This window comes from Fusarium oxysporum, chromosome 10, assembly GCF_000149955.1.
Source record: "Fusarium oxysporum f. sp. lycopersici 4287 chromosome 10, whole genome shotgun sequence".
Lineage (NCBI taxonomy): Eukaryota > Fungi > Ascomycota > Sordariomycetes > Hypocreales > Nectriaceae > Fusarium > Fusarium oxysporum.
Window position 1 is genome coordinate 205,064 of NC_030995.1, and position 10,602 is coordinate 215,665.

At 49.7% G+C, this 10,602-nt stretch overlaps 3 protein-coding genes and 1 non-coding gene across 4 annotated transcripts; 1 reads left to right on the forward strand and 3 right to left on the reverse strand.

Moving 5' to 3' along the window:
- Window positions 1-433: 433 nt before the first annotated feature.
- Window positions 434-5,592, reverse strand: FOXG_13653 (ATPase). Its single transcript, XM_018393641.1, has 4 exons — window positions 5,337-5,592; window positions 3,299-5,280; window positions 1,492-3,247; window positions 434-1,442 (listed from the first exon to the last, which is right to left on the reverse strand). Exons 2-4 carry the CDS (start codon window positions 5,239-5,241, stop codon window positions 675-677), a joined length of 4,467 nt encoding a protein of 1,488 aa, XP_018252947.1. The 5' UTR covers window positions 5,242-5,280; window positions 5,337-5,592; the 3' UTR covers window positions 434-674.
- Window positions 5,593-5,655: 63 nt separating this feature from the next.
- On the forward strand, window positions 5,656-6,424 carry FOXG_13654 (uncharacterized protein). Its single transcript, XM_018393642.1, has 2 exons — window positions 5,656-5,874; window positions 5,921-6,424. The coding sequence occupies exons 1-2, from the start codon at window positions 5,770-5,772 to the stop codon at window positions 6,185-6,187; spliced, it is 372 nt and encodes a 123-aa protein (XP_018252948.1). The 5' UTR covers window positions 5,656-5,769; the 3' UTR covers window positions 6,188-6,424.
- A 1,103-nt stretch (window positions 6,425-7,527) lies between these two features.
- On the reverse strand, window positions 7,528-8,791 carry FOXG_13655 (uncharacterized protein). Its single transcript, XM_018393643.1, has 2 exons — window positions 8,774-8,791; window positions 7,528-8,705 (listed from the first exon to the last, which is right to left on the reverse strand). Exon 2 carries the CDS (start codon window positions 8,607-8,609, stop codon window positions 7,674-7,676), a length of 936 nt encoding a protein of 311 aa, XP_018252949.1. The 5' UTR covers window positions 8,610-8,705; window positions 8,774-8,791; the 3' UTR covers window positions 7,528-7,673.
- A 77-nt stretch (window positions 8,792-8,868) lies between these two features.
- Window positions 8,869-8,951, reverse strand: FOXG_21230. Its single transcript has one exon. It is a non-coding gene; the product is annotated as a tRNA-Lys (tRNA).
- Window positions 8,952-10,602: the final 1,651 nt, after the last annotated feature.

The window sequence follows — 10,602 nt, forward strand, 5'->3', positions numbered from 1 at the left end:
GGAAGGGGTTCCAGTCAATTCGTATACCGTTGTCATAAGTAGAGTATTTAAAACTCATCAGTGCCGTGACCCAGTTTCAATTGTGCTATAATAGCATAGAAAACAATTGATCTCGTGCCAGTTCAATGATGGCACTGCGTCTGCAGGTGTCTCGATATTTATGTCAACCCCAACGTTACCAGTCAATCCTCTTACAAACTTCAACCACCTCAGCCCTACAAGTTACACATGCGACTCATTCAGGCGTGATCGGCGTTACTTGCCGCGGTTTGGCTTAGAAATGACACATTTCTCAATCTCAAACGGTGGATTCTGGTGGTTATGTCGGTAATATCGGCAACGTAGGAAATGCCGGGAGCTAAGGAAATAACGGGACAGAGGGTCCATTTTGACAGAGGCTGGTACTCATGACTCAGAACAGAGACAGAATAGTTCTTTACATGAATAGTGACTCAAATGTGATCTGATAATCGCCGAGGCACTCAAATGGCGGGTAGAGAGCGTAATGTATTGACGATGTGCTATTGAGCTTCCTACAAGTCTAATATCGACACTCAATGATTGCTATTCTAAGTAAAAGTAAAAAACCCAAACCAGTCTATAGTACTTCTCTAAAACAAATCCTTGTACCAAAAATAAAAATAAAAAAAAAGAGCCGAAGCTCGATTGTGCATCTACTCCTGCTTCTTCTTGTTCTTGTTCTTGGGCATGCGAACAAGCCAGTACAGGAACAGAGCTCCCGCAATGTTGACAACAATGTACACCATTCCGATACCAAAGTCCCTCCATCGGTGCTCGTAGCTCGCGCTGATAGCCTTGAGGAACGTGTTGGTGGACTTGATGGAGCAGAATCGACAGTCAGATGTCGCGTCGGGGTTGAAGACGTAGCCACCAGCCTTGTCGGCGAACTTCTGGAGATATTCTCCGCAGGTTGTACCGTTGAGAGGCTGCATGACCGTGTACTCGTTAGCCGCGCACGTAACCTCCGTGTTAGCTATACCCGTCGACAAAATCGCCGAGACGAGATACGTAAACGGCGATACTCGATACATCCAGATCCAGAAGCCGGGCATGTTATCGGGCGAGGCCAAGACACCACAGAAGAACAGGCACATCATGAAGATAACGTTGGCAAGGTTACCGCCAGCCTCAGCAGTGTCGGTGATGGCGATACACATGTGGGCAAAGGTACACGTGAAGACGAGGAACTGCCAGAAGAGAAGCCACATGAGAGCACCGCGCTCGGCAGTCTGGCCAGCTGCTTCGGCGTTCTTCTGGAAGCCGACTGGGTAGTAGATGCAGACGAACATGAAGACGGACATGAGACTGTTCCAGGGGATCTCGGCAAAGACTTGGGAGAGCATGAAGACTTTCCAGCTGTAGGTCTTGGAAGGACGTTCGCGAACTTCGTAGAGAGAGCGTTGGGTGACGAAGTGAGGCATCTAGAGAAGTTAGTGAGTGTTGGACGTAGGGGGAGTAAGGAGGACTAACCTGCATCTGAACCAATTGACCAAAGACTGTGAGGACCTGGAAGATGGCAAACATCTGGTTCTGCAAGCCCTGAATTGAAAGAGGAGCGTTGAGGAAGACGAGACCGATGAAGAGACCAACTTGGATACACAGAGCAGCCTTGGAGTAGATGTATGAAGGAGTGCGCCAGTACTGCTGGAAGACACGGAGACTAGCAATGCGAAGCTGCTCCCAGAAAGGCGCAGCGAATTCCCGGTACGACTCAGAGTTCTTGTCGTGAGGTTCATTGTGAGCACTGCCCTCGGTCTTGAGACGTTGAAGCTCAGTCTGAACCTCCTGATACTCAGGACTCTGTCGCCAAGTTTGATGCCAATCGATCTCAGTGTGTGAACCAGGCGCAGCGCCAATGACCTCAAGCATCCACTCAGCAGGGTTGTCACCCTTGGGGCAAGGATCAGAACCGTTCTTGACGAAGTAGTTGGTTAGAGTCTCAGAGTTCTCGCCGATGTCGCCAAAGTAGATGGTGCGTCCACCCTTGGCGAGGAAGAGAAGACGGTCGAAGCGCTGGAAGAGCATTGCGGACGGTTGGTGGATGGTACACAGGATAGACTGGCCTGCCTTGGAGAGCTTCTCGAGGAGGTCGAGAATGGCCCAGGACGTCTGCGAGTCAAGACCGGAAGTAGGTTCGTCGACGAAGAGGAGCAGGGGAGGCTTGGCGGCGAGCTCAACGCCGATGGTGAGACGCTTGCGCTGTTCTACGTTGAGACCCTCGCCGAGGACACCGACGACGGCGTCGGCATACTCTTGCATGTCGAGCAGCTTGATGACTTCGTCGACATAGGCGATCTTCTCGGCGCGGGGGGTAGAGGCGGGCTGGCGGAGGAGGGCGGAGAATGTAAGGGCTTCACGAACGGTGCTGGTCTCGAGATGAAGATCTTGCTGTTGCACGTAACCTGTCTTTCGCTGGAACGATGAATCGCGGATTTTGCCGTCAACGAGCATTTCACCTGTGATGACGCCCATTGAGATTCGATCGGCGAGACAGTCGAGGAGAGTAGTCTTTCCGGCACCGGATACACCCATAAGAGCAGTTAATGTTCCTGGCTTGACCCATCCGTCAACGTTGTCGAGAATTCGTCGTGGTTCACCCTTGATCTTGATGTCGTAGCAGACGTTGTTCCAGTGGAAGACGCTAGTGGATCCTTGGATGTTGGCAGCCTCGTTGTTGAACTTCTCAGCAGTGGGAACAGGGCCAGAAACAGCGGACTCGGGATCGGATTTGCTCTTGGTGGAAGCGGGGAGGTGGCCGTGACGGAAGACGAGGACTTCACCCTTTGACTTCTTGGCGGAGATGTACTCGGTAGCGACGATGTAGACGATGTGGTTGAAGATGGTCATGGCGATGAGGATACCGACGTTGCGCCACTTGTGGGCGTGGTAGTACTTGTACTGAGTGTTTAGGTAGCGATCGCCGTTGATGAAGCTCTCGCCAGGAATGCTGCCGACAGTGGAACAAGCTCGGTTGAGACCGCCGACGTCTTCATAGCCAGAGACTAAGTTGCTGGGGATGAAGGCTGTGCAGGTAAAGTTGCGACCGGAGAATTCGTTGACCATGAGGGACTCGAAGGCGTAGGCTACTGGATCGAGGTAATTGATCCATCGACACCAGCCGAGCATGTAGTCCGTTGGGATGACGAAGCCGGCGAAGATGACGAGGGCGAGGATCAGCAGCGAAGCGGGAACCATGGCCTGTGAGAGTGTACGAGAGAGTGAAGCACTAAACCTGTCAGTCGTGAATCATTTAGGGATGATGTGAAGGGAGACTTACATAGATCGGAAAATACCAGACATGGCGAGGACCATGATGAACGAAACAAGGAGGTAGAAAAAGAACGCCCCCGCATCCCTGTTAAGGTTCGTCATGAAATAAAGAGTGACATTGAACAGAATACTATTACTGATCTTATACGGCATATCAACCAAGATCGAAGCAAACGCCTCAGCAGAAGCGTGGTAGAAGGCATAGCGTGAGTGTTTCTCAACAATAGGTCGTTGGGAGTACTGCGTCAGAATCTCAAGGGCAGAAGCGAAAGCGTTCATGAGCACGGCAAGGAAGAGAACAGCACCACGCTTAAAGAAGTCGCTCGTCGTGGGCTTCATGTTGTAGAAGAGCGATGAGGCGATGAGCGCGGTGCAGGTGTTTGCTATGAGGGCGAAGATCGTTACGCCTGGTGAACCCTTGAGACGCTTCCAGCCGCGCCAGAGACACAGGTTGACTTGCTGCATGTAAGACAGCGTGAAGGGGGACTTGAGGCGCTGGCCCTTAGCTTGCGCGGACTTTTTGTTCTCGCGGAAAGCCTCGGCGCTGGAACCGTTGAGCGGGTAAAGACTCTTGTAGGTCTCGATATCAGCGCGGACGATCTGATACTCGCGGGATTCCTTCCAGCGCGCGGCGAACTCATCGGGCGTGCGGGGGACCTTGTTCTCGAAGCCGGGACGGATGACGCGCTCGGCTGGTGCGGTCATGGAGGTGAGGAAGTCAGGCGTTGTTTGACGATCGGGACATTCGAAGCCGAGATTTATAAAGTACTGCTTCGCTTCGTCTGCGGGGCCGAAGAAGATCTGGCGTCCTTCGTAGAGAACGAGTGCTTTGTCGAAGAGATCGTATGCAGACTGGGGAGCCTGGTAGATCGAGACAGCGCATGTCTGGCCGAAGAGTTCAGATTGTAAGCGCAGAGTTTTGCAGAACTCAATCGCGTTGGCAGAATCTAAACCGCGGGTTGAGTTATCCCAGCATTGGAAGGGGGCGTTGGAGAGTGTGGCCTCTGCGATGGTCACGCGCTTTCGTTCACCTCCTGAAACACCGCGGATGTAGTTATCGCCTACTTGCGTGTTGATGGTATGGCTGATGCCGTACATGGCCATGACGACATCGCGCATGTGGTTGCTGTACTGGTTGTGGTCGATGTTGGGCGGTAAGTTCTGGGGACATCTCGCGCGCGCGGCGAAGGTGAGTGTGTCGCCGACTGAGAGCATGGGGAAGTGAACGTCGACCTCAGCGGTGTAGATAGTCTCACCCTTGTGGTGCTTGTGCATCTCGTGGGCTGGGACACCGTTGTAGTTGAAGTATGTGCTGTCGTCGATGTAAATGCCGTTTGTCTCGCCGGACACTGATTTGAGGAATGTAGAGCATCCTGAACCGGGGGGGCCGAGAACAACGAGCATTTCTCCGGCGTTGACGACACCGTCGAAACCACGAAGGATGTCGATGCGGCGCTTTCCAGCGGTGGGTGAGACGATGTTGCGTGCCATGTTTGGGAGACTGAGCCAGATGTTACCAACGTCCTTTTGGTAATCTGTCTCAGCGCCGTAGCCAAAGACGTTCATGTCCTGGAAGCAGATACCGCTCTGTCGAAACCCAGAGCCATGCTCGCCCATTGACTTAGCCATGGCTTTCGCCCAAGCCCTGGCGTTGAAGTTCTCACTGTGCGGGTTAAGGGGTGAATCGGCATCGGCTGCGTTGAAGAGATCTGCGTGGCTGCCATTAAAGTGCGCTGAGGTGTTGGTGTATTGACGGGCTAGATCGCGGACGATGGAGTGGCGACGGACCATCTCCTCGCTCTGCTCCTGCTCGATCTCATCGTCGCTGGAGCTTGTCTTGTCGTCCTTGGGAGCAGGCGGTTTCTCGTTCGGAGTGGTGTCCATGTCGACGATGGTGTCGTGGCTGCTGTGCTCTGAGCGTGCCTCACCTGGAAGATGAGAAGCAGCCATACTAGCGAGACTTGAAAGTCTAGCCGTATAAGCTTATATCTGTACCTTGTCAGCTCCCGTAAACTCTGAGCAAGCGAATTTGTTAAGTTACCTACAGTTTCTGGTTCGAATTAGGAGAATTATTAAAGTTTGTATACTAATGTAAAGGAAGGGATGTAACAAAGATAAAACGTAGTATAGAATAAGAAAGGTGATTCCGTAATGAGACTGTAGGTTCCTCGCAGGGTCTTAATACCATTGTGACGGGGGTGCTCTCACGCCCGTCGCACCGAAGGGTGTTGTGGATCCGGATTGTCGATACACGGATCCCGTCGACTCTCCGACCCCGATACCCACTCGGGTCCTGACAAGAGTCCGCCTCTACGAGTGCACCAGAATTGGGGGAGACAAGCGTATGCAGCAAATACCCCAGTTCGTCCGCCTCGGACAGAATCTCGTTCCTAGACCGAGATACAAACCATTTTTGGGAATACCTTCATCTTTCTCTGCATTTCGATTCGAACGGCTAGTGGCTTATCGTATAACACAATGGCACCCGAACAACAACGACCACCGAGAATTCTAGCTTGTGTGCTATGTCAACAGCGCAAGAAGAAATGTGACCGAAAAAGTCCATGTTCTTTTTGCATCAAGGTAAGCTTACACGACACTTTTATAAGATGAAGACTAATGATAGTAGGCGAAAATAGAGTGTATTCCGAGTACACCTGCTCCTAAGCGTACTCGTCGCAAACCTACTAAGGAGTTACTTGCGAGATTGGAGAGATGCGAAGAGCTGTTGAAGAGATGTACTTGTGTACAGAAGAGTTTGATGTATGATGCGCTTGCTACGGGGACAGGGAGCGAGTCGAGTAGTCCTGCTGATAGCAATTCGAGTCCGCCGCCTGAGAGCGAGAAGACGTCGGTTTCGAGTCCTGATGAGAGGCATCAGGCTGTGTATCATTAAGTTATTTGGATATGGATGGCGTTTGGGTTGGGGAGTTCATGGCTTCATGGACGGTATACCTTTGGAACGGTATAAGTGAACTGGAGGATGGCGTTAAGGAAAACATCTCATGTTGGCATATAGCTGGGAATCACTAATAATCTATCGCTCTCATTTCGAAATGAGCTCGTATGTATAATACGTGGTGTTGTATCGTATGTCAATAGACCTCACAAAGAAAAGAGAGTTACACCAGACATGTCGTTGTAAAAAAGCTGGGGGATCAAGAGTCTTCGGTAAATTTCGAGCTCCACTCCTCTTGACAATTGGAGCCCCTAAGCCAGGAGTAGCTTAGTGAGCATCACAGGGCTGGCGCTTCAATTGGTCAATCGTTTGTTGATGCACCTCCCTGCCGGGCCCATCGAAGAACCCGTCGTGCCCCTAACCGATATGAAAACATGATACGACTTTACATCGCATTGATTCTACCAAGAAATTCCATCCATTTCGAGAATCTGCATAGAAGACGCTTTAACGTCATTAGAAACCCAGCAGCTTGGTTCCGTGCACTCTACTTTTTGATCTCACAGTTTAAAATTCAAGATTTGCGTCCGCCCCGCATCAAGTTATCGGAGTCCGTCTCGGGCCCGTTTCTCCACTTTTCCCGGGTCCGATTGGATTTTTGCGGGTGAGAAAACATTAATAAAGCTGGTTTTTGCACAACGTGGCAATGCTGTGATTTAATCGCGCTCAGGGGAATATTCGTCATAGGGAGAATGGAAAGATAACTTTAATTCCGAAACTGCCAATCGTGGCTATGATGTGGTACACCTTTACAGGCCGAATACGAGACTGAGGGCGTTGTTGTTGACTCGATCGCTCCGCCTAGATTACGCACAGCTTGATTAGCAATCTTTTGAAATGCCGCATACGTTTTGCGCTGTATATTTGAGGGAGATCGAGGCTGTGGTTCGATGTTTGAGTTCGAGGTAAGAGGCGCGACGCAGGCATCACCTATCAGCTGGGCAAAACAACACTCTCAAACCACAATTTAGTCAGCATATCAACCACCTACGCAATCGCTCAAGATCAGCTCGTCAGCTTATCATATTTTCAGGTTTGAGTATGTTTAAGTCCTGGCATGTTCAAGGAGTAGATACTAGAGGCCTCGGTACTGCCGAGGTATCTAAGCTTGAGCACCAGTTTCTCTATCATCTTCATCTTCAGGTAGTACAGGAGCATGTTTCAATCTACTATTATCTCACTTGTGGTAGGAATAGGCTTATGAAATCGGTGATAGCCAAGCAACGATGGCAAAAGGTCGAGATATACAACCTCACACCGCGCTGAACTCACGAAGTTTAGTGACATACAGGTCTCCGTTTATTGTGTGGCGTTACTTAACTAGTTCCCTCATCTCATCCGAAAGTGACTCGCATAAAACAGTTGCAGCTAGTTCTTGATACATAAAACTCAGCCTAAACAATTCACAACAGTGTACCGCAGATCAACTCTCTTCAAGTGGAGTCCACCGACTCTTCTCAACATCTTCCTGGATTCGTTTAGCAATTTCAGGAGAGGCTTCAGAAAAGTGATTTATATCGTCCAACCATTTCTCTTCCTCCTTTGTACTAGGCCTACCAAAGGCAGCATTGCGGTAAGGATAGCGACCAAATCGCGCGATGATAGGCCAGTGAGCGTCCAGGATCATGCACCACCAGTACGTCCAAGCTGCCATACTGATAGCACCCTCATCGTCTTTTGGTGGGCTCTTGACAACCTCTCTTATGAAAAGCAGATCATCTTTCAGTGTCATATCCCTTGACTCCCCGTGCGGATCTTTTGTTCCCGTGTATTCTTCAACAGCTTGACGTAAATCGTTTGATAACTCCAATCCAATCTCTTGACTCCCTAGATCTTCGGCATGAAGAAAAGGGGCAGCCCACATGACTTGCGTCGAAACCCAGTAACTGAAACTAGTAACGCCTACATCATTCTTCCACCTCTGCCATGAATGCGGACGTAGATGATGAGGTAGTGCATACCACTGTCCAGCAAGACGTCTTGCCAAAGGTCCAAAGTATGCAACCTGCCAACGAGCTTCGATTTCAGTTAGGAGGATTCTCGATGCTTGGTCAAGAAGCAACTGAAGTCCGAAGCATTGTTGCGGGAATTCTGAGCAAGATGGCTCTGGGAGAAAGGACATGAGGTCCAGTTCTATAGGAGTTGGAAGTGCGCCATTGTGACTGAGGTGACTGAGTGCTATAAGTGCATCTCTTGCTTTGTTTTCTTGGCATACTTTCTTGAAGTTTGTGCTGAAGGCGTCTGACTGGGCAATAGTAAAGTCAAGATCTTCGGTTTTGGAATAAGGAAGATAGGCATCCGTGAGCTGCATTAGCAGATCGGGAGTGATTAGTGACTTCACAGAGGTGTGGTTTTCCATTATGAGATATCCTTTCCTGGAGGATATGTTTGGTGATAACTTTGAGTGAGATGATACTTGTTGACTTTGTGATATCAAGAGGGGGCTTACATGTTGCTGGAAAAGGAAGGTCACACTCGAAGTCAGCATTTCAAAAGCATATCGGATTGGCACAAAACCCTTACTTCAGATATCACAAAAATGAAATTCCATTTATCTGGCAGGGATAAAGTCAAAAAAAGAGATGCCTCGCTATTGCTCGCAATCGTTTTATAGGAACAGCCCGATGCGGGGGTCGAACCCGCAACCTTGAGATCACGTACTCGTAAGAGTCTCACGCTCTACCGATTGAGCTAACCGGGCGTGGCTCTGATTGGTTGAGAGCAGCTGCTCAGGTTTGGCGTTAAGATTATCGCGATACTGAATTGTACCGTAATTCAGGTGGTGGAACAGTGTATTTGTATGCTTGGATGACTGTCATAAATTCACTTAATGACAGCTGCTTCTCAGGATCTCTGTGGGTGCACTTGAAAGGATTACTATGCGTTGAGGGAAATTATTTCCATGTCTCAGCGCGATGAAAACATTCAGGTTACTTCAGCGTCAAATTAACAACAAAAGCCAAGGGCTTTAAACTACATGTTCTGGATGTTCATTATTTCTCAAACCCCGTTCGATTCCCAAGTTAGTTAATTCAGTCCACAATATTGCCCACTGAATCAACTATTCACTGAGAAATCTTACATCGCTATACTGAACGTTATATCAACAGTGCTTACCCTGTACCAACACCGGGCATCTCGAGGCCTGAATGAACACGCAACTCTCCCCTGTAAAAATTCTTTCTTGGCACGCACTGTTAGTGCCGTGTTAGGAGCGGGATTTTCTGCAGGCCACGCGACCACACAAAACTGCGGGGATGCTATCGGCTCCCTAACAGCAGTTTTCAGAGAAGGAATTTTGGAGAGTTCGCCTTCTCTGACAACACCTTTGTCGGATCTAATGGCGGCACCTCAGAACCAGAACGCCTTAGATATCGGAGGACGATGCCCATGGCATCGGTAGCGACATCCTCCCGATCAACGACGCCGATTGCGATGGGTTTTTCTCCTTTGAAGGCAAGCCGCACCGTCGGCCTCTGATTCCTTCCCGAGGTTTTTCCCTGCCGCCGCGACAGTCGACTACGAGCTACAACTTGGTTACTGGAGATTGTGGACTGCGTCGGCAGATGTAGTGATGCGCGAGAGAATTCTGGTCGGTGGAAAAAGTTCGACAATAGATTGCCCCCGAACCCGCTGACGGGTGACGGGCTTGAGAAATACAGCACCTTTTGTGCCATTGGTATGCTGGATGGTGAAGGAAGCGGGGTTTCCCTGTACCTAGCTAGCTCAGCACGTCTTTTGCTCCAGTAGGAGATCTGGCTTCGTTACAGCCACCCAGACGAAAAATATACAAACAAACAAACAAACAAACAAACAAAAAAGGCCTGAATGAACACCTCCCATCATACTTCCGCTGAAGACATTTAAGCTCAGTTTACTCCAGACCTGTCGCCGCCATCGATTGGCCGAGGAAGCGAATGAATCGCGATCAGTAGTATACACATCAAGCCACTATTTTAAAGTGCGGTTCGTTTCCGTTCAATACCCGACAAGAATGGTTAGCGTCAATTTTGTCGCATTCCCGAGTGAAATCCCCGTAATCAGCCTCATTTGACATGTAACATAACCTTATCTCAAACTTTAGGCCCGAATCTTTTTTACTTACCCTGGCTGAAGTGGCGTTGAATGCCTGATCTGCTGCCCGGGTTAAGCTGGCAATGGTCTTTACTGTTGAGACCTCTGAGAGCAGTTGGTCCCCTTCGACGGTGAATCTACGCGCCGCTAAGAAGATATATTCATCAGGGAGTTACAGCTAGATACTGTACTGGCTTCAAAGTATTCTTCCGTCCTAAGAAAGGTGTTCAATCTAGAGAAGTCATCTCCTTCCGTGTATGTCCAGCTTGAGCTTAATC